This window comes from Oncorhynchus nerka, linkage group LG15, assembly GCF_034236695.1.
Source record: "Oncorhynchus nerka isolate Pitt River linkage group LG15, Oner_Uvic_2.0, whole genome shotgun sequence".
Classification (NCBI taxonomy): Eukaryota; Metazoa; Chordata; class Actinopteri; order Salmoniformes; family Salmonidae; genus Oncorhynchus; species Oncorhynchus nerka.
In genome coordinates, this window is record NC_088410.1 from 48388361 (window position 1) to 48415591 (window position 27231).

The window sequence follows — 27231 nt, forward strand, 5'->3', positions numbered from 1 at the left end:
TCTTCATTTGACATTGAATTCACCTTTGTTGACAATTCAATTGAATATTTACCAACTTTTTATGTTGATTAGATGTTGATTTGATGTTATGTAAGGTTTTTGCCCGTGGTGGGGTTGACTTTGATGAAATGACAGCAAGTCAACTTTTTTGTTTAAGAAACCTGGATAGAAGCCTAAGTCTGGGGAAAAAAAATCTCTTTATTTAAAAAAGCCTGACTAGCAATTTCATTATTTTATCCATTTATGTACCGAAAGACAAACATTTAAGAACAATGCATGAGAGAGATTTTAATTTAAAATGTCTTCTCTTCCATACTAAATCAAGCTTTTCTTTCTGAATTATCTCGCTGCTCAGCTTCAAGGCTCAATGTTGAACAGTGCAATATTGTTGGTGGGATCCTTTTTTAATTACAATAAAGATTGTATTGATGTTTCCGACCACATGTCCTAAATAATTTATCAACTGGAAGACTGCTAACAAAGTGTTTCTAAGAAAGCCATCCGGTTTCAGGGCCAAGAATCATACGTTATCTAAAGTGAATATTGTAAATGGTCCTCTGTGGAGAGCCCACGTACAAATCATCCTAATGACCTACTTGTCAGGGGGGCTGGAGGTAGTAAAGATATAGATCCACTTCCATTTGACGCTCTGTCGCTAGAATTAATATGTACAGGCTAAATCTGAACATCGAAATTGTTTATAAAAGGGTGAGGGAGCGAGGGAAACAGGAATCGTTTCCTAAACATTCAACTAGCCTGGATTTCAACAGCCGATGCGCTTGTACATCTGATGATAGTGTCGTGTGTTATCTAAAACCATTAACTTTTATTCACATGTCGAGTTATTCAAATGAAAAAGCCACACCAAAAAAAACAAACACAAAACGGCATGCCATGCCATGTTTTGTCTTTTTATTTTATTTTGTCTGTTACTCCTGTCTTTGAAGTATTGCTACCAAACTGTAACTGCATGGAGAGTGCAACCACTTAACAGTGTGAAGGAAACCAGACGTTTTTCCATTGTACTTATCAGGTGTTGTGGTGAGAACAGTACTTTCAGGGTGCAGTAAGTTTGCAGCCCCGTTCATTTCCCCTCCTTGCTCTCTATCTCTCCATCTCCCTCTCTCTACCAGGGGTTCAGTTAATTGTGGGTTCTTGCGCTGCTTCCGCCCTCCCCCTCAGCCCCCTTTTCAGCCAAAATAACCTCACTCAACTCAACTCGTGCTCTTCACCTTTCTCCTTCCTGTCAAGGTGCACAGAGCCCCCACCTCCCTCCTCCACCCACCCCCACCCCCCATTCTTTCAATGTCTTTCTATCGTTCCTAAATCTGGCGTTCTTGTTATTTTTTTTACCACCAACAGGAGGGCATGACCTTAAGGTTGGGTTGTGTTGCTAACCTCGCGCTTGCTTACATGAGAGGTGACCCTTGAATGGTGGTGGTGTTGACCTTAACCTAACGAAGACCTATTGTTGCCCTCACTAATGACACTACTACTACTGCAGTGTCAGCTATCATTTGCCCAAGTTGTTGGTTGGGTTGAACTAAGCTTATGAACATTTATTATAGTCCTGGCTATGCATTTAGTGGCTACTTTATTAGGTACACCACAGTGAGTAAGTTTACATACACAGTAGAGGTTGACCGATTAATCGGTATGGCCGATTAATTAGGGCCGATTTCAAGTTTTCATAACAATCGGAAATCGGTAATTTTGGGCGCCGATTTGCCCCCAAATGTTTTGTTTATTTTTATACCTTTATTTAACTAGGCAATCTTATTTTCAATGACGGCCTAGAAACGGCGGGTTAACTGCCTTGTTCAGGTGCAGAACGACAGATTTTCACCTTGTCAGCTCGGGGGATCCAATCCTGCAACCTTACAGTTAACAAGTCCAACGCAATAACGACCTCCCTCTCTCTCGTTGCACTCCACAAGGAGACTGCCTGTTACGCGAATGCAGTAAGCCAAGGTAAGTTGCTAGCTAGCATTAAACTTGTCTTATAAAAAACAATCAATCATAATCACTAGTTAACTACACATGGTTGATGATATTACTAGATATTATCTAGCGTGTCCTGCGTTGCATATAATCTGACTGAGCATACAAGCATAGAATTATCTAAGTATCTGACTGAGCGGTGGTAGGCAGAAGCAGGCACATAAACATTCATTCAAACAGCACTTTCGTGCGTTTTGACAGCAGCTCTTCGTTGTGCGTCAAGCACTGCGCTGTTTATGACTTCAAGCTTATCAACTCCCGAGATGAGGCTCGTGTAACCGAAGTGAAATGGCTAGCTAGTTAGCGCGCGCTAATTGGGACGGAAGCTATACTGTTACACTGGCAATACTAAAGTGCCTATAAGAACATCCAATAATCAAAGGTTAATGAAATACAAATGGTATAGAGGGAAATAGTCCTATAATTCCTACAATAACTACAACCTAAAACTTCTTACCTGGGAATATTGAAGACTCATGTTAAAAGGAACCACCAGCTTTCATATGTTCTCATGTTCTGTGGAAGGAACTGAAACATTAGCTTTCTTACATAGCACATATTACTTTCTTCTCCAACACTTTGATTTTGCATTATTTAAACCAAATTGAACATGTTTCATTATTTACTTGAGGCAAAATTGATTTTATTGATGTATTGTATTAAGTTAAAATAAGTGTTCATTCAGTATTGTTGTAATTGTCATTATGACAAATACAATCCCCAAAAAATCGGCCGATTAATCGGTATCGGCATTTTTGGTCCTCCAATAATCGGTATCGGTATCGGCTTTAAAAAAACAACATAATCGGTCGACCTCTAATACACAGTAATAAAAAGTTAATAAATGGAAAAGTGGTGTATGCATATGTACATACATTTTACATTTAAGTCATTTAGCAGACGCTCTTATCCAGAGCGACTTACAAATTGGTGCGTTCACCTTAAGACATCCAGTGGAACAGCCACTTTACAATAGTGCATCTAAATCTTTTAAGGGGGGAGGGGGTGAGAAGGATTACTTTATCCTATCCTAGGTATTCCTGAAAGAGGTGGGGTTTCAGGTGTCTCCGGAAGGTGGTGATTGACTCCGCTGTCCTGGCGTCGTGAGGGAGTTTGTTCCACCATTGGGGGGCCAGAGCAGCGAACAGTTTTGACTGGGCTGCGCGGGAACTGTACTTCCTCAGTGGTAGGGAGGCGAGCAGGCCAGAGGTGGATGAACGCAGTGCCCTTGTTTGGGTGTAGGGCCTGATCAGAGCCTGGAGGTACTGAGGTGCCGTTCCCCTCACAGCTCCGTAGGCAAGCACCATGGTCTTGTAGCGGATGCGAGCTTCAACTGGAAGCCAGTGGAGAGAGCGGAGGAGCGGGGTGACGTGAGAGAACTTGGGAAGGTTGAACACCAGACGGGCTGCGGCGTTCTGGATGAGTTGTAGGGGTTTAATGACACAGGCAGGGAGCCCAGCCAACAGCGAGTTGCAGTAATCCAGACGGGAGATGACAAGTGCCTGGATTAGGACCTGCGCTGCTTCCTGTGTGAGGCAGGGTCGTACTCTGCGGATGTTGTAGAGCATGAACCTACAAGAACGGGCCACCGCCTTGATGTTAGTTGAGAACGACAGGGTGTTGTCCAGGATCACGCCAAGGTTCTTAGCGCTCTGGGAGGAGGACACAATGGAGTTGTCAACCGTGATGGCGAGATCATGGAACGGGCAGTCCTTCCCGGGAGGAAGAGCAGCTCCGTCTTGCCGAGGTTCAGCTTGAGGTGGTGATCCGTCATCCACACTGATATGTCTGCCAGACATGCAGAGATGCGATTCGCCACCTGGTCATCAGAAGGGGAAAGGAGAAGATTAATTGTGTGTCGTCTGCATAGCAATGATAGGAGAGACCATGTGAGGTTATGACAGAGCCAAGTGACTTGGTGTATAGCGAGAATAGGAGAGGGCCTAGAACAGAGCCCTGGGGACGCCAGTGGTGAGAGCGCGTGGTGAGGAGACAGATTCTCGCCATGCCACCTGGTAGGAGCGACCTGTCAGGTAGGACGCAATCAAAGCGTGGGCCGCGCCGGAGATGCCCAACTCGGAGAGGGTGGAGAGGAGGATCTGATGGTTCACAGTATCGAAGGCAGCCGATAGGTCTAGAAGGATGAGAGCAGAGGAGAGAGAGTTAGCTTTAGCAGTGCGGAGGGCCTCTGTGATACAGAGAAGAGCAGTCTCAGTTGAATGACTAGTCTTGAAACCTGACTGATTTGGATCAAGAAGGTAATTCTGAGAGAGATAGCGGGAGAGCTGGCCAAGGACGGCACGTTCAAGAGTTTTGGAGAGAAAAGAAAGAAGGGATACTGGTCTGTAGTTGTTGACATCGGAGGGATCGAGTGTAGGTTTTTTCAGAAGGGGTGCAACTCTCGCTCTCTTGAAGACAGAAGGGACGTAGCCAGCGGTCAGGGCTGAGTTGATGAGCGAGGTGAGGTAAGGGAGAAGGTCTCCGGAAATGGTCTGGAGAAGAGAGGAGGGAATAGGGTCAAGCGGGCAGGTTATTGGGCGGCCGGCCGTCACAAGACGCGAGATTTCATCTGGAGAGAGAGGGGAGAAAGAGGTCAGAGCACAGGGTAGGGCAGTGTGAGCAGAACCAGCGGTGTCGTTTGACTTAGCATGTATGTATTCACCCCCTTTGCTATGAAGAGCCTAAATTAGATCTGGTGCAACCAATTACCTTCAGAAGTCACATATTTAGTTAAATAAAGTCCACCTGTGTGCAATCTAAGTGTCACATGATCTGTCACATGATCCCAGTATATATACACCTATTCTGAAAGTTCCCAGAGTCTGCAACACCACTAAGCAGGGCATACCACCAAGCAAGCAGCACCATGAAGTCTAAGGAGCTCTCCAAACAGGTCAGGGACAAAGTTGTGAAGAAGTACAGATCAGGGTCGGGTTATAAAAAAAAGTACAAAATTTTGAACATCCCACGGAGCACCATTAAATCCATTATAAAAAATCGAAAGAATATGGCACCACAACAAACATGCCAAGAGAGGGCCGCCTACCAAAGCTCACGGACCAGAGAGGCAACAAAGAGACCAAAGATAACCCTGAAGGAGCTGCAAAGCTCCACAGCGGAGATTGGAGTATCTGTCCATAGGACCACATTAAGCCGTTTCCTCCACAGAGCTGGGCTATACGGAAGAGTGCTCAGAAAAAAATAAGCAAACATCTTTGGTGTTCACCAAAAGGCATGTGGGAGACTCTGGTCAGATGAGACAAAAATGTAGCTTTTTGGCCATCAAGGAAAATGCTATGTCTGGTGCAAACCCAACACCTCTCATCACCCCGAGAACAACATCCCCACAGTGAAGCATGGTGGTGGCAGCATCATGCTGTGGGGATGTTTTTCATCGGCAGGGACTGGGAAACTGGTCAGAATAGAAGGACTGATGGATGGCGCCAAATACAGGGAAATACTTGAGGGAAACCTGTTTCAGTCTTCCAGAGATTTGAGACTGGGACAAAGGTTCACCTTCCAGCAGAAAAATGACCCTAAGCATACTGCTAAAGCAAAACTCAAGTGGTTTAAGGGAAACATTTAAATGTCTTGGAATGGCCTGGTCAAAGCCCAGACGTCAATCCAATTGAGATTCTGTGGTATGACGTGAAGATTGCTGTACACCAGCGGAACCCATCCAACTTGAAGGAGCTGGAGCAATTTTGCCTTGAAGAATGGGCAAAAATCCCAGTGGCTAGATATATAGCTTATAGAGACATACCCAAAGAGACTTGCAGCTGTAATTTCGGCAAAAGGAAGCTCTACAAAGGATTGACTTGGGGAGGTGGGAGAATAGTTATGCACACTCAAGTTTTCTGTTTTTTCTTGTATTTTGTCTTGTGTGTTTCACAATAAAAAATATTTTGCATCTTCAAAGTGGTAGGCATGTTGTGTAAAGCAAATGATTCAACCCAACCCAAAATCAGGCAACAAAATAGCAAAAACAGTGGTTTGCAGAGTGACATCTCGGGAACGCACAACTAGATGGTCCTTGTCACGGATGGGATATTGGAATGGACGACCACACCGGGTTCCACTCCTATCAGCTAAAAACAAGAACAAGCAGCTCCAGTGGGCACGCAATGACCAACACTGGACATTGAAGAGTGGAAATACATTGCCTGGCGAATCTCAGTTCCAGCGAATCTCAGTTCCTGTTGCGTCATCCTGATGGCAGAGTCAGGATTTTGGCGTAGTCTAATGTTAATCGTACTAAACTCAGCAAAAAAATAAACGTCCCTTTTTCAGGACACTGTCTTTCAAAGATAATTAATTAAAATCCAAATAACTTTCCCATGCTTGTTCAATGAACCGTAAACAAATAATGAACATGCACCTGTGGAACGGTCATTAAGACACTAACAGCTTACAGACGGTAGGTAATTAAGGTCACAGTTATGACAACTTAGGACACTAAAGAGGCCTTTCTACTGACTCTGAAAAACACCAAAAGAAAGATGCCTGCTCATCAGCGTGAACGTGCCTTAGGCATGCTGCAAGGAGGCATGAGGACTGCAGATGTGGCCAGGACAATAAAATGCAATGTCCGTACTGGGAGACGCCTAAGACAGTGCTACAGGGAGACAGGACGGACAGCTGATCCGACCATCACACCTGTGGGACAGGTACAGGATGGCAACAACAACTGCCCCAGGTACACCAGGAACGCACAATCCCCCCATCAGTGCTCAGACTGTCAATAGGCTGAGATATGCTGTAGTGAGGGCTTGTAGGCCTTTTGTAAGGCAGGTCCTCACCAGACATCACCTGCAACAACGTCACCTATGGGCACGAACCCACCGTCGCTGGACCTGATAGGACTGGCACAAAGTGCTCTTCAGCAACGAGTCTCGGTTTTGTCTCAGCAGGGGTGATGGTCGGATTTGTGTTTATCCCTGAAGGAATGAGCATTACACTGAGGCCTGTACTCTGGAGTGGGATTGATTTGGAGGTGGAGGGTCCGTCGTGGTCTAGTGTGTCACAGCATCATCGGACTGAGATTGTTGTCATTGCAGGCAATCTCAACTCTGTGCGTCCCTCATGTGGTACCCTTCCTGCAGGCTCATCCTGAAATGAAGCTCCAGCATGACAATGTCACCAGCCATACTGCTCGTTCTGTGTGTGATTTCCTGCAAGACAAGAATGTCAGTGTTCTATCATAGCCAGTGAAGAGCCCAGATCTCAATCCCATTGAGCACGTCTGGGACCTGTTGAATCGGAGGGTGAGGACTAGGGCCATTCCCCCCAGAAATGTCCGGGAACTTGCAGGTTCCTTGGTGGGAAAGTGGGGTAACATCTCACAGCAAGAACTGGCAAATATGGTGCAGTCAATGAGGAGGAGATGTACTGCAATACTTAATGCAGCTAGTGGCCACACCAGATACTGACTGTTACTTTTGATTTTGACCCCCCCTTTGTTCAGGGACACATTATTCAATTTCTGTTAGTCACATGTCTGTGGAACTTGTTCAGTTTATGTCTCAGTTGTTAAATCTTGTTATGTTCATACAATGTTAAGTTGCTGAAAATAAACGCAGTTGACAGTGGTCTAGATAAAGCGCGTTCAAGTGCAGGCATGCAATTACTCTCACTGCCACCTGCAGCTACATTGTGCCAAAAGTCCAAGGTTACAAATTGTACCTTTAATGGGGTTGAACAACATGTATCCACAGTATGTCTCAAAGAATGTCAAATGAATGAGGCATCACAGGGATTGTGGAATAAGTCACAGTTATGGATGAGTGAGAAAAGAAACAGCAACATGGAATTCTTAATGGGAAAGTTAAGTATTTTAAAACTTAGATGGTTCTTTACCCTGAAAGTAGCTACTGCTGGCTTAAATTAGTTGAAGATTATAGTGTCAGTTTAAAGAAAACCAAACCATGGATTACTGTTTCTCATGGCTCATAGACTACTTTCAGGGTCAGGAACCATTTAACATCAAGTTGTTAAATATACTGAACTTCCTCTTTCACGCTCGTAGAACAGCACACAGTGCTGACCACAACAGTGCTAGTCAGTCTGAGTGGCCAACAATCCTTATCTAATGGTAGCAGAGACAACACTGTTGGTAGCAGAGACAACACTCCACAGCATGTGGTTGTGTCCCAAATGGCACCCTATTCTTTCTCTATTTCGCACACTACTTTTGAGCAGGGCCTATAGAGAGCTGGTCTAAAGTAGTGCACTAAAGAAGGAATTTGATGCCATTTGGGACAATGGAAATGCCTCTGCCTCAATACAGTAAAACACAGTAGCTCAGTGTGCAACATACATGGCCATTGTTTCCCTGCTCCGGTAGTGTTAAAATCACCACTGTCTGGTGGGAGTCTTACTACTGTTTTGGTGTTGTTGTTTTAGCTTCTCTAACTCTGACAGGTTCAAGGGCTCATTGTCTTCACCTGGGATGACAGGTTATTTTCAGGATAAAAAAAAATGTTTCTCTCCTCTCGTTCTTTCTTTTCCTGGTTGATTTGGAGAACTTCCATAGTCAATTATGTAGAGAGTGAGAGATGGAGTGTGCTCCAAATGCCATATTTTGGTGTGCCATATTAATATTGCATGAGCACTATTCTGTACAGAATATCTAAGAGACCGCCTATTAGAGCCAGCAGAGGAAGAATACGATATGGTGTGTGTGTGTGTGTGTGTGTGTGTATGTGTGTGTGTGTGTGCGTGTGTGTATGTGTGTGTGTGTGTATGTGGGTGTGTGTGTGTGTATGTGTGTGTGTGTGTGTGTGTGTGTGTGTGTGTGTGTGTGTATGTCTGAGAGAGACTGAGAGTGTGTGTGTGTGTGTGCATGTGTGTTTGTTTCTGTGCACACTGGTGATCCTAGGAGGTTGTCGTTATAATTAATATTATCCAGATTTATTTTGGTGTCATAAATAAGAATGAATCATTTTTGTTTGTTTTTGTTTAATATCGCTGTGTTTGTTTATCTCAATGTAGTTCAGATGGCACATCCATCTTTGTTTCCAACGCAGCATGAGTGCAACTCTATGGTAATTGGCGTAGAATGGAAAATGTCACTAAACAAACAAACAAACAAAATCATGTGCAAACAGATACTATCCGTAAATAAGTGAACAGTGATGTTTTTTTTCTTCTCTCTCTCCATTCGAATCGGCAGAACCAAACAATCTTGTTTAGGATCATGAAAATAATGACGCTCTACCGTAATAATAGTGATCTGTAAAGGATTTGTCACGGCGTCACTATATTTGCCGTTTGGATTAAGATCAATGGTATACAGTGTATACAGTTGCGGTCAACACTACAGTCCTCCTTGGTTTAGACAATTCCTATGGGTTCTCTTGGGGTTAAAGACATGTCCTCCGACTTTTCTTGGGGTTTGACATGGATGTGGGGGTCGTAGTGGCTGTTTGGGTGGTAATACTGAACTGGCTTCAGTAGTTTAGCAATAGCATAGTGTCACAGACCTGGGTTCAAATACTATTTAAAATAATTGTATATACTTTATCTGTACTTGATTACAATTGCCTGGCTTAATGGACCAATTAAATAATCCCAAAACTGCAAACCCCACCCATCCGCCACTCCAGGCAGGCTAGAGCAAAGGCTTACAGTATTTGAAATACTTGTAACACTATTCGAGCCCAGGTCTGCATCACACAGAAAGCACCACAGTGCTTTAAAGAGATCCCAACACCACAGTAAGACACATTAAACTGACTATCGGAAGCTAGCGGAAGCTAGCAGAAGAGCCATACCAGTGTTCCCAGTCAATCCCCCCTAGTAGAGCCAGCCAAACATTGAAATCCCAGCACAGTAGGCTACAGAGAGGCTGGTGTTTTGGGCCATGTGCCTGACAAGCGCTTCAATGACTTTACAGCACCAGCTGGAATTTTTTTAAGAAGTCTTTAAGCGCGATTCTCCTCAGTAATATCATTGCTCACGCCTCAAAGACTCTGGATTAAGGCCCACTTTCCGCCGCTGAAATGTAACAAACGTGTGAAAAAAACATCACAGCCAAAACCATGCAGCCAGGAGAGAGGAAGAGAGATGGGGAGGGAAAGACAGATGGAGAAAGAGAGAGATATAGAGAGAAGGAGTACATGGGGAGATGGATAGAAAGAGAGAGGGAAAGGGAGAGGAGAGAAAGGAAATTGGGTAAGAGAAAGTGGGAGAACGGGAGCTAGAAAGACTGAGACGGGGTTGGGAGAGATGGAGAGCGAGATGGATAGAGAGAGAGAGAGAGAGCGAGAGAGAAGAGCAAGGATAGAGAAAGAGAGAGCTGAGAGGTGCCCAACACCTCCCCCTCTGCCAGATGTATTAATGTAGTCGGCTTTCTCTGAAATTCAAATGGCAAGAAAAGGAGAGAGAGAAAATGAAAAGCAGCAACCCGGAGCAAAGAGATTGTGTGTGTGGGGGGGGGGGACATACTGCTCCGAAAAGACCTGCCATCTATCTATTAGTGCTCTGTAAATATTACATGAGCTCCACATTCGCTCACTTGTTTGGCATTACTTCCACTGGATGGGTATATTATTTTAGAAACTGTGCCTTGTTTATAATGATACGTGACCTAGTTCCAGGCAGCTAGCTCTCTCTCTCTCTCTCTCTCTCTCTCTCTCTCTCTCTCTCTCTGTGAGATCTCAAATGGATGTCCCTGCTGAACAATTACAAAGCAAAAGAAACCCAAATGGAGATGTTTGTAGAAAACAACATGTGTGTAATTAAGGCTTAATGAGTCCTTGTCAGGGTGGAATGTGCAATTAGATTGGTAATAGAACATTCGGCCTGATTGCCAGGCAGCGATGGCTGCTGGATGAGAAATAATCAGCAGTGCTGCAGCATTGAATGCAACATTATGAGGCCTATTGATAAGAGAGGGAAGAGAGTGCAGTACTGTAGGATACATTTCCATGTAAATGTAGGAGTGTTAGGTAAGACAAGAGTGCTATATATGTATTGAGAAAGGCTGTGTTGTACAGCATAAGGCTTTGAAATTACAATACGGTGTTGGTGCTTTGGTAAACTGGTGAACATGTAGAGAGTGTGGGACAGTTCCGTTGTAGACCTTTCATTTGAAGTGCATTTTGATGGTACACAGTGCACTAATGATGGATTTATTTTGTAGGTGATTTGGGTATTTTTTATGTATCTAATTAGCATTTTGAGCATTTCCATGCATCATACTGTTTCATATAATTATTCTTCAAGACTGAATGTTAGATTTGTGTAACGGTTTTCCTCCTCTTCTGAGAGGAGGAGTAGGAAGGATCGGACCAATATGCTGCGTGGTAAGTGTTCGTCATTTTATTAAACTGAACTGAACACTACAATAGAAAGTAAACAAAAAGAACAACCGAAACAGTTCCGTCTGGTAACTAATACAAAGACGTAAAACAACTACCCATAGTGGGAAAACAGGATACCTAAGTATGGTTCTCAATCAGAGACAACGATTGACAGCTGCCTCTGATTGGGAACCATACCAGGCCAAAACCAGAAATACAAAACATAGAACAAAAAGATATAATGCCCACCCCAACTCACGCCCTGACCAAACTAAAACAGAGACATAAAAAAGGAACTAAGGTCAGGACGTGACAATTTGGGTGTTTGTGTAGATTAATAAAGTTGGGAGTTTGTGTAGATTAGAACCATGTATTTTCTGTAGGTGATATATCACCTTAGAATCAAATTAAATGATCAACCAACATCAAACAGATCGCTCAAGAAGATAATTATGTGAATGCCAGATGTTGATCTTGTTGCAGTCCTTGACTTCCTCTTCAAGTGATTGATGCCCCTTTTTTTGGGGTCAAAGTCATTCAAGCAAAAGAACAGGTATCTAAGTAACTTTTTCCCTTTTCTCTTCTTTCTCTCGCAATGGCCCCTTAACGTTTTTCCACTTGAGTTTTTTGAAATTGCGCTCTGCCTTGTAGACGGAGCAGAACAGTGCACAAAATATGGTTTGGCTATTTCTTGACTATTCCCTTGAAGAGAGAGAGACTTTGTTGCCTTCCTTTGGGACTGCCCTTGAAATTCTCCTATTGTGCCTTGCATGATATAATGCAAGCTGGTTTAACAGATTTAATGGAATCCAAATGGCACCCTATTCCCTATTTAGTGCACTACTTTTGACCATGGCCTATATAGGGTATAGGGTGCCATATAGGACGCGGGGACTTGGTTTTGTGGCCTTTATATCAAGACACCAGTCCACCACAGTTCAGCCATGAGCAACCCTTCTGCGTAAATTAATGAAACACTCGATATACCTCAAAAAAGCAGGTTGCTATGCGCCTGATTGAAGTACGAGTGAAGGTTTTGTTTCGGACGCACGTTCAGTGTCAACGTTTTGAGACACATTTTGACTGTCTGATCAATCTATTTGCACACAAATGACATGTTTATGGTAATTCTGTTTCAATTCTGTTTCCATTCCACCTGGTTTATGAGTCCGTGTTTCGAAGCGTAGGTTGGGTTCAAGGTTGATGATGTGTTACTTGCTTTGTTTTCACTGTGTCCAATTGAGCACAATGGCGTGATTGTGCTCGGCCATCTGTAACTCGACACCTACACAGGGTCAGAGGTGAGATATACGTGGATTTTGCTCGGAAGCGATGCATTTCAACCCCATGGTCAAGTGTAACCCAGTAAACCACCAAACCTACTCAATAGCACCCATTCACATGGACCACAGAAACTGCATTCCACAATAACTCATCATCCAGGTTTTCGAAAACGTTCTAATTTTCAACATAAAGGGGCCTATTTTCTTATTCTTTCTTGTGTAAAAAAAAGAAGAAAGAAATCGCTCTCATTATGAGCCGAGTCAGTCGAGGTGTAATTTGAGGAACGACCGGCCTCTCGAAAACCCTCCATGTGACTGACAAGACAGTAAAAAGGAGCATTAAACCTAGATTAATATTATATCACAACACTGATAGTAGCAATTAAGCTCATCATAAGAGAGAGAATGAGCGTCACCCGGGATCCATTGGACCGGATGGTTAAACACAATCCCCTGCCTAATGCAGCTATTTCTCCTATTTTTCTCCCGTTTCTCGGTGCTTTACATGCTCACGCACGATTTGTGTTGATGTCTCTCTTTCTCTCGCTCCCATTTGGCCACGTTTGAATGTTTATCATCGGAGGGTTTTCTGCTGTTCCGATTAATTTCTTACCCCTTCAGTCGATAAAAAAAACAATTATGTTCCTCCTCAGCGGAGTTGCGCGGCTCCACGTCTTAGTTTGGCGTAATGAAGACCATACTTCATCTGTATGGCGTTATCGCCAGGATGAATGGGATCGTAGGGTGGAACACACCTGGGTTCAAAGACTATTTAAAATCTTTCAAATACTTTCAGTGATTTCTTTAGCGTTGCCTGGAATGCCAACTGGGCAGGGCTGCACAGTTATGAGTGTTCTATTGGTTTCATTGCACCAGGCAAGCTAATCAAGCCCAGCTAAATGATTTCAGATACTATTTGAACCCAGGTCTGGGATGGAAGGGGTGTGGCAGTTCAGGTCTTTTATGGCAAAACAAATATGACAGTTGTATTTGTTATCTTTATTGGACGCTGTCTTTGCATGTGGTGTTGAATAGGACACACGGTTCACACAGATGCGTGAACACACATATACAGTACACACACACACACGCACACACACACACACACACACACACACACACACACACACACACACACACACACACACACACACACACACACACACACACACACACACACACATATATATAAGAGCAAACAGCATATACAGGATGGCAAACATAGAACACACACACACACACAGCAAAGCAGAGAAAACATACTGCAGAGGGAACACACACAGTCAACTGATCCATATCTGCTTCATTGAAAACAGACCATCCCCTCAGACCTTCAGTGCTATCTGCCAGCCTCTGAATGCTCTAATGACCAGCGTCCTGACACAGGTATTTTGACTGGTGCCTGTTCCGATTTGCACTTTGACTGACAGGCGATTAGTCACGTGCCCTGTGGGAAACCATGGAGTCACATTTGAGCCTCACGAAAGAGAGTCTGTCTAAAATGAAAACATACGTGGCTGCCGCAGCTACATGTATGCCCTGTATGAATGTGTAGTATTGTCTACATCACATGGTTGGCAGCCATCTTGTTGAGCCTTTTTGTATTGGCTGCCGTGCTGTCCATGTATGCCATTTTGATGTACTACTATAGATTGGAATGCTCATTTGTGGCTGGGAGCTGTGTGATAGGTTGCGTTCAACTGTTGTTCCATAACCTCAGTGCTAGTGTGCACTTCAAACTGACAGTGGCTTGGGTTTACACAAACAGCTGCCTATTTATAGCTACTCTCTCTATGTGCTTTTTAGCTCGGCAAACTGGAGTGCTTGGTGTCAAATGTGTATCAGTTGTTTGAACAAGCTCTCCTCACCATCACTGCTCTGGGTTTTAACCAAGCTTTCTGTTGTTTCTCACTCACTCAATCTCTGTCTCTCCCCCCCTAGAAACTATAGCTTTAAAATAAAATACAATAATCTTCATCATATTGCGTTACTTTATATTATTCCATTACATTGATTATACGTGGGTAACACTTTACTTAAAGTATAGTTAACCAAATTACAAGATGAAATATTGGTTTCCAGTCTATGGACAAGGTATGACAGCAAGCCATGCTTTGGTTTAATTTCCTTAGCACTGTTTCCACATTCTAACATTTTAGCATTTGTGGCACAAATCGCATTCAAGTCATAGGACTGATACAGTTGCAGTCGGAAGTTTACATACACTTAGGTTGGAGTCATTCAAACTAGTTTTTCAACCACTCCACAAAATTCTTGTTAACAAACTATAGTTTTGGCAAGTCGGTTAGGACATCTACTTTGTGCATGACACAAGTAATTCTTCCAACAATTGTTTACAGACAGATTATTTCACGTATAATTCACTGTATCACAATTTCAGTGGTTTACATAAAGTAAGTTGACCTTGCCTTTAAACAGCTTGGAAAATTCCAGAAAATGATGTCATGGCTTGAGAAGAATTGACATCATTTGAGTCAATTGGAGGTGTACCTGTGGATGTATTTCAAGGCCTACCTTCAAACTCAGTGCCTCTTTGCTTGACATAATGGGAAAATCAAAAGAAATCAGCCAAAAATTGTAGATCTCCACAAGTCTGTTTCATCCTTGGGAGCAATTTCCAAATGCCTGAAGGTACCACGTTCATCTGTACAAACAGTAGTATGCAAGTATAAACACCATGGGACTACGCAGCCGTCTAACTGCTCAGGAAGGAGATGCGGTCTGTCTCCTAGAGATGAACGTACTTTGGTGCGGAAAGTGCAAATCAATCCCAGAACAACAGCAGACCTTGTGAAGATGCTGGAGGAAACAAGTACAAAGTATCGATATCAACAGTAAAACGAGTCCTATATCAACATAACCTGAAAGGCCGCTCAGCAAGGAAGAAGCCACTGCTCCAAAATCGCCATAAAAGAGCCAGACTACGGTTTGCAAATGCACATGGGGACAAGGATCGCATTTTTTGGAGAAATGTCCTCTGGTCTGACGAAACACAAATAGAACTGTTTGGCCATAATGACGACCGTTATGTTTGGAGGAAAGAGGGGGAGGCTTGCAAGCCGAAGAACACCATCCCAACCGTGAAGAACGGGGGTGGCAGCTTCATGTTGTGGGGGTGCTTTGCTGCAGGATGGACTGGTGCACTTCACAAAATAGATGGCATCATGAGGCAGGAAAATAATGTGGATATATTGAAGCAACATCTCAAGACATCAGTCAGGAAGTTAAAGCTTGGTCGCAAATGGGTCTTCCAAATGGACAATGACCCCAAGCATACTTCTAAAGTTGTGGCAAAATGCCTTAAGGACAACAAAGTCAAGGTATTTGAGTGGCCATCACAAAGCCCTGACCTCAATCCTATAGAAAATGTGTGGGCAGAACTGAAAAGCGTGTGCGAGCAAGGAGACCTACAAACCTGACTCAGTTACACCAGCTCTGTCAGGAGGAATGGGCCCAAATTTACCCAACTTATTGTGGGAAGCTTGTGGAAGGCTACCCAAAACATTTAACCCAAGTTAAGCAATTGAAAGGCAATGCTACCAAATACTAATTGAGTGCATGTAAATTTCTGACCCACTGGGGATGTGATGAAAGAAATAAAAGCTGAAATAAATAATTCTCTCTACTATTAATCTGACATTTCACAGACTTCAAATAAAGTGGTGATCCTAACTGACCTTAGACAGGGAATTTTTACTTGGATTAAATGTCAGGAATTGTGAAAAACGGAGTTTACTGTATTTGGCTTAGGTGTATGTAAACTTCCTGTGTATATAGATAAAAAGTAACTAAAAAACATCCAGGTATAATTCATTGTGATGTGGCTATAATGCATTGTTAGACTCGTGATGACATAATTTTTACACATTTTGTTACGTTACATTTTGTTACGTTAAAAATTCCATTTATTTTTAATTTTTATAACAAATAAAAAACTGATATCACATTTTCCAGTGATTACAGCCTCGAGTCTTCTTGCGTATGACGCTACAAGCATGACACACCTGTATTTGGAGAGTTTCTCCCATTCTTCTCTGCAGATCCTCTCAGGCTCTGTCAGGTTGGATGGGGAGTGTCGCTGCACAGCTATTATCAGGTCAAGCCAGAGTCCATGCTCTGGCTGGGCCACTCAAGGACACTCAGAGACTTGTCCCGAAGCCACTCCTGCGTTGTTTTGTCTGTGTGCTTCGGGTCGTTGTCCTGTTGGAAGGTGAACCTTCACCCCATTCTGAGGTCCTGAGCGCTCTGGAGAAGGTTTTCATCAAGAGTCTCTCTGTACTTTGCTCCATTCATCTTTCCCTCGATTCTGACTGGTTTCATCAGACCAGAGAATTTTGTTTCTCATGGTCTGAGAGTCTTTAGGTGCCTTTTGCAAACTCCAAGCGAGCTGTCATGTGCCTTTTACTGAGGTGTGGCTTCCGTCTGCCCACTCTACCATAAAGGCTTGATTGGTGGAGTGCTAAGAGATGGTTGTCCTTCTGGAAGGTTCTCCCATCTCCCAGGTTCTCTCATCTCCACAGAGGATCTCTGTCAGAGTGCCCATTGGGTTCTTGGTCACCTCCCTGACCAAGGCCCTTCTCCCCTGATTGCTCAGTTTGGCCGGCTAGCCAGCTCTAGGGAGAGTGTTGGTGGTTCCAAACTTCTTACATCTAAGAATGATGGAGGCCACTGTGTTCTTGGGGACCTTCAATGCTGCAGACATACCTTTCCCCAGATCTGTGCCTCGAGACAATACTGTCAACATTAGGACCTTATATAGACAGGTGTGTGCCTTTCCAAATCATGTCCAATAAATTGAATTTACCACAGGTGGGCTCCAATCAAGTTGTAGAAACATCTCAATGATGGTCAATAGAAACAGGATAAAACTGAGCTCAATTTCGAGTCTCATAGCAAAGGGTCTGTATACTAATGTAAATAAGGTATTTCAGGTTATTATTTTGGTAAATTAGCAAACATAAAAAAATAAGTGCTTTGTCATTATGGGGTATTGTGTGTAGATTGATGAGGGGGAAAAAGGATTTAATCCATTTTAGAATAAGGCTGTAACGTAACAAAATGTGGAAAAAGGGATGGGGTCTGAATACTTTCCGAATGCACTGTATATAAATATCACAAACCATCTCCAGTTGCTCTGAGAGGACCCATGTCATGTGTGAAAACACCAATAACTACTCATTGCTACCCTTGCTCTCCATTCATTTCCTGATTGAGAACTCAGAAGCACTCATGGCCTTTTCTCCCTTCTTACCGATGTAATTGAAGAAATTGATTTAATTTTACTTGCAGTGTGTAACCATCATCCAATGATTGTGGCCCACAGACTAATGGTTCCCTCAAGGAGAACTCATTATGCTGAAAGCATCGAGTCTATCTAAAGGATGAATATGAGAGTGATGAGAAGTAGGGAGTTAGTTATTGCCGTCATCTAGCCTCGTACGGTAGCAATGGTGGGTTTGACAGCACGTCAAATGGAACGACATTGGAATACATGTACTGTAAAGCCTATTGCACATATTTCCCACCCCTACTGTCAGTATATCAGTTTATATTACTAAAGAATGGTTTGTTACATCTCTCCACTTTGGAATCAGTTCTACAGGTTCAAAGGCTTAACTTTGGCTAATATCCTCATGGACTGGCCTGTGGTTTTTCAGCCTCTACATTATACAGTAGCTTCCATTGTTTAGCCTATATCTCTTCGCAGTTTGAAAACAGTGTAGATCTACGCTACAGCACTGCTCCACCAGAATGTAATGACCTTACTGTACAGCCGTGGCAGCTCTACAGGCCCTTTTGGCTGACTTCCCCTCGTGTGGTTTGCTTTCTCATAAAAGCCGAGTGCCAACTAGTGGCAGACAGAACAGAGAGGCCTCTGTGAAGTGTGAAGCATTCCAAGCCGCGACCTCTGGCTGTGACCCGAGTGTTAATCACCGCTACAGCGAGAACGGCCACCATTGGCCTCCACTAACCCCCCTTGCCCCTCTCACGCCCTCCCCCACCCACCACACTAATCAACCGCCATCCCCCTTTGCTCAGGGGCAAGCTGTTGTTCGCCCACCCGGCCCTGGCCCGATGGAGGCTTCTCTCTGGCGGTCTTTTTTTTCTTCTCTCTGTCGGAGTGTGAAAGTGCTAAAGGGCCGTTGTGCCTTCTTGGCCTCCGTAGGGCCCTGACTGCCGTTTTGTGTTGTGTTGTGTTTGTGCTGGTGTGATTAGCTCTCCGGCGTCCTCATCAACACCTCGCGTGACACACAAGGCAGCCCAAGTCACAGCCGAGTCTGACACACACACGGACTGAGGCTCGCACACACACATACACTTTATCACACACATACACACACAGACACAAGCACGCGCGCACACACACACACACACACACACACATACACACACACACACACACACTGGGGTTGCTGCAGGCAAGCGGAGCAGTGTGAGTTTCACTAGTCTGACTGGTCTAATTATATGGGGCTCTAATGAACTGTAATTACTGACATCCACGAGAGCCACTGAGCCAGTGTGGTTTAAAGGTGACTACTATGGAGAAATTTGACTCGTTCAAAATGGTTTCTGTGATTTTCTATGAACTGACTGATTTCTATCCCACTCTGTTTCTCTGTTTTTCCCTTACAGTTTGATGGTGACAACATGTACATGAATGAAAATAACCAGGAGTTTCTCTCCCCAAATCAGGTGAGTTGGCATTTTCTTTTTGTTGATGAACCACCTGCTTCCTCTTTTTTTATATGTCTGGACTAGAAAATGACCAGACATGCCTCGGATTTGATAAGGTCTCACGGTGGACTGAAACTAAAGCTACTATTCTACGTTCAGGGTTATTCAAATCACAGCCTCAAAGTACAGGGCATTTGCTGGTTTTTCTGATCCATACCTGGTAGTTCATTAATCGATTGTCATTAAATGGACAGAGATTCCACTCACATTGGGTAATAATTAGACTTGAGATCATCACGCTTAACTCATATTCTCACATTGTCTCCCATTAACATAAATGTATTGATTCACGCCAAAGTCTTGAGTTGCACGCGCTTATCTCAACTCTGAATTGGCCCGAAAGTGTTCAAGGTCTGAATCAGTTCCCGATTAGAAGAAAACCAAACCAGTAGTGCTGGGGACATTGAGGACTGTATTTGTGAAAGGGGGTCCTACATAAATGAATCCAATGAGATTCTTGAGAACACAGGACTGAATGCATCAGCGTATGCTCTGTACTATAGTGCATTGGACCGCAGCTGGGCTAAAACACATGGGTGTTGCGTTTGAGCTGGGAGATTTGTTGAATTTCGTTGTAAGCCTCACTGCCATACAAAGCAGGGAGAGGCACTTGTCCTTGTCAATTGCAATCACTTGAGTGGGCCAAGAATATCTCTATCAGATCACGCTGCACTGTTGTTCTAACTTATAGAGATGGTCATACCCTAGAAACACAACATATAGAACATATCCACACAGAGTTTCTAAACTCAGAGGCACAACATTGTGAAACGTCTGGGGACGCTTGTAAAACAGACCAAGCAGACCGGGCTGGGGTTTGGGGTCTGAGATGTCAATGAGAGAAGTTCAACTACTTAAGACATTGGCTCAAATCTAGGTTGTGCCTTTAGATTTCGAGAAAGTTAACAACAAAGGGGGGGGTATTCACATGTTATTACTCCAACCTCGTGAATGTGACAAACTGACACGTTTTCATTTTCATCCAAAACAACTTTATATCAACGGAGTGCCTTCGATTTGACGACCTGCACATACGCAGTTAGTCGCGAGACGACAGTTAGACCCGATGATGTGTTTCTGCACATGTGGTTAGCTAGCCAACGCCGCCATCACGTCACCTACAAGCGTGACCGGGGATTTCTATTGGAGAGGCAGTTTCTGCCTCTCTTCACACTGTACTTTGATATCCTCTCCTGGCTTCAACTTCTCTATCATCTGTCTGTTGCATTTCCTTTTACTGGTATGTTCTTTTACCCTTTATTCTTTTTACTATATTAAAATGCATTTGGGTCAGTGGTTCTGGTGGGGGGGGGGGGGAGAACCGACGCCTCCAAACTGCATGAAACTGCCTAGATCATCTCGCTGTAATGCCTGTGTATCTTCGGCTAATCGGGCACGGTAATCTCCACTATCTATGGTGGTGGTTTCAGTTCGATCACTGTGATGAGTCATAAAGAAATGGGGTCAGATCTTCTGTCATGTCCACTGTTCCCATGCGCATAGACCTGACCCCAGTTAGCTGAGAGCATAGCTCTTTCACTCTCACTATATAGCTATCGCTCTCCCGGTTAGATCTCTCTCTCTCTCTCTCTCTCTCTCTCAGTTCAATGGACTTTATTGACATGGAAAACATATATTTACATTGCCTAAGCAAGTGAAATAGATAATAAACTAAAGTGAAATAAACAATCAAAAAATGAACAATAAACATTACACTCGCAAAAGTTGCAAAGGAATAGAGACATTTTAAATGTCATCGTATGCCTGTATACAGTGTTGTAATGATGTGCAAATAGTTAAAGGGAAAATAAATAAACATAAATATGGGTTGTATTTACAATGGTGTTTGTTCTTCACTGGTTGCCCTTTTCTTGTGGCAACAGGTCACACATCTTGCTGCTCTGATGACACACTGTGGTATGGGAGTTTATCAAAATTGGATTTATTTTCAAATTCTTTGTGGGTCTGTGTAATCTGAGGGAAATATGTGTCTCTAAAATGGTCATACATTTGGTAGGAGGTTAGGAAGTGCAACTCGGTTTCCACCTCATTTTGTGGGCAGTGTGCACATAGCCCGTCTTCTCTTGAGAACCAGGTCTGCCTACGGCAGCCTCTCTCAATAGCAAGGCTATGCTCACTGAGTCTGTACATAGTGAAAGCTTTCCTTTTGGTTCAGTCACAGTGGTCAGGTATTCTGCCACGGTGTACTCTCTGTTTAAGGCCAAATAGCATTCTAGTTTGCTCTGTTTTGTTAAAGTAATTCTCTTTTTGAAAGTAATTATCTTTTTGTTTTCTCATGATTTGGTTGGGTTTCATTTTGTTACAGTTCACTGTTTGTGAACAGCGCCCCAGGACCAGCTTGCTTAGGGGACTCTTCTCCAGGTTAATCTCTCTGTAGGTGATGGCTTTGTTATGGAAGGTTTGGGAATCGCTTCCTTTTAGGTGGTTGTAAAATTCAACAGCTCTTTTCTGGATTTTGATCATTAGCGGTATCGGCCTAATTCTAGTCTGCATGCATTGTTTGGTGTTTTACGTTGTACACAGAGGATATTTTTGCAGAATTCTGCATGCAGAATCTCAATTTTGTGTTTTTCCCATTTTGTGAATTCTTGGTTGGTGAGCGGACCCCAGCCCTTACAACCATACAGGGAAATGGGTTCTATAACTGATTCATGTATCTTTAGCCAGATCCTAATTGGTATGTCGAATTTTATGGTCCTTTTGATGGCGCAGAAGGCCCTTCTTGCCTTGTCTCTCAGGTCGTTCACAGCTTTGTGGAAGTTACCTGTGGCGCTGATGTTCAGGCCGAGGTACGTATAGCTTTTTGTGTGCTCTAAGACAATGGTGTCTAGATAGAATTTGTATTTGTGGTCCTGGCAACTGGATTTGTTTTTGGAACACCATTATTTTTGTCTTATTGAGATTTACTGTCAGGGCCCAGGTCCGACAGAATCTATGCGGAAGATCTAGGTGCTAGAAACTGTTGTGTGCCCTCCTTGGTTGGGGACAGAAGGACTAGGAACATCAGTAAACAGTAGACATTTGACTTCTCTATAGCTCTCTCTCTCTATTTCTCTATTTCACTCCAACTTATCTTGCTATTGGCCCTTATTTATTTCTGTCTTCTCTTTTTCTCTTGCTCTCCCTCCCTCCCTCCCTATCTCATTTTATCTTTCCCCAGTTAGCTTTCTCTCTCCTTGCGCTCTGCCTCCATCTCTCCCTAGTTATCTCTTTCCCACTCTTCGACTTGTCCTTTCTCTCTATATACTTCCCCTGTATCACCTTTTACCTATCTCTCCCTAGTTAGCTCTCTCTGTCTCCGTCTATCTCTCCCCAGTTAGCTCTCTCTGTCTCCATCTATCTCTCCCTAGATGTTTTCCCTCCCTCTTCTCCTCTCTCTCGCCACCTGCCTCTTTCTTTCCCCTCTCTCTCTTCTCTCTTTTCTCGCTCTCTCTCTGGCGACAGTCGAAACAGGGCTGATTAAAAGACAAGGTCAGGCCTCTGGCCCGGCCTCAACTAGCCCTTTGTCTGCCCAGGGTCACTCGCGATCGTCGTGGCAACAGTGTACAATAGAGTAACCAGCAGAGAGTGTCCCTTTACTCCGCTCTCTCCTAGCACCGGATCGATACGGCACCAAGCAGGGAACATGACCTGCATCCCAAATGGCACGCCATTCCCTATATAGTGCACAACTTTTGACCCATAGAGTTCTGGTTAAAACGTAGTGCGCTACATAGGGAATAGGGTGTCATTTGGGACTTAGCCCTGACATGAAAACCCTCCCCAGCTATTCCTCTAGACTGGACTAAATGCCTGTGAGCTTGACTTTTCTATTGTAGCTTGCTCCTGGAAGGCCCAGGGAGTGCTTTCTCTCTCTCTCTCTCTCTCTCTCTCTCTCTCTCTCTCTCTCTCTCTCTCTCTCTCCTCTGTCCCTCTCTCCCTCAGTAGACTCGAGTTGAAAACTCTTGCGCTGAACTGAACTGAGGTAGAACAATATGAAGATATGTTGTATGTATTAATTCTGTGTTAAAGGCCCACTGTTCTATTTCCAGCCATTTATGATAGTCAATTGAATTCTTGATATATATTATATAGCCACTGATTCTTGAAAACATCACTTACAAATGCCTCATGGGCTTAGTACAACTGTCTAACCCCTTGAGTGGGCGTTTATTTTATTTTTTTAAAGACACTGTCATCCTCCATATGACCTTAACTACAGTAAATTCCCTTTTTATGCATTTCCACCATGATTTAAATATTTGTTTAGCATAATAGACATTTGGGGAAATCGGTGGGAGAGAGAGGGAGGGAGTAGCAGGAATAATTACCTTAATGGAGGGACTGTTTGGACATGCAGCCGAAGTAGCTAGCGGAGATTATAATCTCGCAATTAGTGTAACAAGGTTTTATTGATTGGCCCTGTTGTAGCGCCACGGCTGCCAAGTGGTCCGCTGGTTCTACATGCAGAGCGAGTGTACCTTCGCCAGTCATTCCGCTCTAACACTACGGCACTACCGCGTTCCTCGGCTTGGCTTCGCCTGCCTGTATGCGGTGCTGTGTCTGGGCATTAGCAGCATCAAATAAAAAAGCCTTATGGATCATGATTTGGATGGCCCGTTTGAAAGGCCTGATGATGAAGTGAAGTGCATTTTCTCTGACTCACTGTAGTAAATTACAATTACAGTACCCCCCCCCCCCCCCCGTTGGTTTCTGTTGACGAAAGGCAGCCTCTGGCAATGTCTAATTTCAAGTTGGGGCTGCCTGTTTTCTTTTTTTACAAGTTGAAAATAGTTTCACTTTTTTTGGCGCATTCCATGTTTTGTGTTGTTCGGCTTTGGCATAGTATAGGTTTCAGAATCGTGTTTTTCATAAAGAAAAAATAAATTCACAGTGATTGTAATCGAAAACCATCCGCTTAGGTATTGGAGACACACCCATCATGCCTTACAGCCTTCAACAGCTATCCACTCGTTTTTTTTTTATCTCTGCACATGTATCTAATGACACATTGTAGACTTTGTGCTCACTCTGATTATGATGTCACATTCCTGGCACCGTATTCACATTATAGTGCACTACATTTGACCACAGCACATAAGTCTCTGGTCAAAATTAGTGCACTATATAGGGAATAGGCTGCCATTTGGGATACAACCCTAGAATTATAGGAGCTCAAGTTCATTTTCCTCATTTTTCTAAATGAGATCGGTAATTCGCTGGTTGGCCGCAACCCAATCTCCTGTCTGCGCGCCTGATTGGTCAAAATCGGTCGTGTGTGACTGACAGGAAATGCTCTGATTGGGGGAGACGGTATCATTGGATCGTTGTCGCTGATTAAAGCCGGTGCCGCCACAGTTTTGTAAACTCCCGCCATTTGGGGATCCTCGTCTGTGCCCACCGCCCCGGCCCTGCTGCTAGGAATTACCAGGCCGTCGCATTAGTTTGATTTACAGCTTCCTCTCGCTGTTTAGATTGGGTCTGGGACTGAGAGTGGCAGACTGAAAACCCTGCCCTCCCCCATCCTCTTCTCCTCCTCTACCCCCTCTACCTCTCTCTCTCCACTCCCATCTCCTACCCTCCTCTCCCCTCCTCTCCTCTCCCCTACTGCGCTCAACCACCCCCTCCACCACCACCACTACCCCTCCACCTCTCTCTCTCGCTCCCTCCATCTTTTGTGAAAATGAAAACAAAGAGCAGGCTGCCAAAATATTTCTGTGGCCGTTCGCTGACGAAGCAGGGGTGGGAGACAAAGCTAAAAAGATGTGCAGGCATATTTGTTGCTGCAACAAAAAGCTCCCCCTCTCTCTCTTTCTCTCTCTCCCTCATCGTGGCCTTTTTTTTTTTTGTCGAGTGATTTGGAAAATGTCTCCCTTTTTCACCCATTAAAAGCCTTCTGTTTGAAATAGTTTACTGACACAGGACTGCAAATAAATGCACAGCTGTATATTTGTGTAAGGGCCCTTTGCCGTGCCGAGATGTCAATTTTCCATGTTGCCGTTAGGTGATCAAATTAATCTAATGGCAGCCTTAATGTGTTTTTGTAGGACTTTCAGAAAACCAGGCTTAGTCCCAAATGGCACCCTGTTCCCAAGTGCACTACTTTTGACCAGGACCCATAGGGAATAGGGAGGGAATAGGGTGCCATTTTGGATGCAACCCAGTTGTTGATAAGGAGCCAGTCATTCAGGATTGCATCAGATAATATTTTCCACCCTATGCGATGATAGATTTCTATTTACTGTTTGGGGTCATAGAATGTTCTTAATTATGTTCATAGTTTTGATTAATAACTACTAGTTTCACTTTAGTGAGACTTTTACACTGACAGCATCACATTAGATTCACAGCTAGTGTCATATTAGCTCAAAGCAGGTAAATACATCCAAACCTTGAACGGAGTTATGAAGGGGTCTGTTATGGCCGTGGAGTCTTCATCCCAAATGGCACCCTATTCCCTATGGGCCTTGGTCAATAGTAGTGCACTATTTAGGGAATAGGGTGCCAATTGAGACGCGGCCATAGAGTGTGTGTACAATCGTGGCTGAGGAATAAGTGGCTCATTCACGGTGGAGAGCTGTCCCCTCCCTCTGCATCTTGGAAAAACAATGGCACCATGGATCGAAACCCCAGACGTTTGCACCCGTTTTCAGCAGATGTGCCCATCACCAATGCACAGCCACATTGACTATTGACTCCAGGCCTGTAAGACTGGGAGACACTTAAGAACCCAGTGATACCATGGTGGAAATGCTCGCTATTGTTGTGACTTGCATGCATATGTGCAAGTACTGTACACACACTCATGCACACACACAAACACACACACACACACACACACACACACACACATAGCGATTGTCCACATGCAAAGTCATGTTTGCATGCGCATTTGCACACACATGCGCACACACACACACGCACACACACGCGCGCGCACACACACACACACACACACACACACACACTCCTAACAATCACCAGTGTAATACACATTTGTGTGTCCACACGACTGTCCTGTCAGCGTCCTCATTGTCTGTTTCCACAATTGTCTATAAATGACTAAAGATCCACCAACTGTCTTTTCTGTGTGTTTTTTATTCGCCAGACATAAAAAAACACGACAACAGCACAATTAGGCTTTGTCAGTCAGAATCAGAAACAGTGGCGTCATTGTTTTCGCACCGCAGCAGCGTTGACCTTCAATGTGAAAACAGTGTTGAAAAAATAGTGAAATTATAAAATAGAAATCCATATAAAAGAGCTGATGTCATTGGATTTGTTTATCGTGATGCACGGTGCACGGAACTCGTCGCCTGCGTCCCAATTAGCATCCTATTCACTACATAGTGCACTACTTTTGTCCATGGCCCAAAGGGCTCTGGTCAAATGTAATGCACTGTATCAGGGATAGGGTGGCATTTGGGACACTTCCATCGACTATACAGCAGCAGTAGCCCTGTTAAGCCTATCAGAAGAGACAGGGCAACCAATGAATAAAGTAAAAAAGATTCCTCCTCTGGAGGGAGATGGCTGCTCTCTATAAGAAGCGACAAGGGGGATACTGCAGAAATAATATGTGTGCCAAATTTGACTTTATAATGCTGAATGCCTCCTGTCAGGCAATAAGTTTGATTAAGGTCTTCATTTGAAATGTTGAAATCATATCCCCTCCCTCCCTCCCTCCCTCCTTGCCTTTCTTTGACCCCTTCCCCCATGCCTGTCACCCACGTCAGTATCAGAACGTGTGTCACAATCTCTCTCTAATTGACTCTTCAAAACCTGAGCTTTGTTTCTGTATCTGCTCATTTGTTTTCGTAGCATTTTTATGATTGCATTAGCGAAGATCGTGTTTGAGCTTACACAGTTCACACTGCGAAGCATCTGCA

The 27231-nt window shown here is 43.9% G+C and overlaps 1 protein-coding gene across 4 annotated transcripts in view; it reads left to right on the forward strand.

The window, feature by feature from the left end:
- LOC115142835 (TOX high mobility group box family member 2) overlaps positions 1-27231 on the forward strand; it is a 140137-nt gene that overhangs the window by 50691 nt on the left and 62215 nt on the right. For 3 of the 4 annotated variants that reach the window (XM_029682608.2, XM_029682610.2, XM_065001652.1), the window contains exon 3: positions 19241-19300. In XM_029682608.2, coding sequence (XP_029538468.1) covers positions 19241-19300 — 60 coding nt within the window. Of the gene's footprint in view, positions 1-13809; positions 13973-19240; positions 19301-27231 lie in introns of those variants that run through there. The other variant, XM_029682609.2, reaches the window with a different exon arrangement.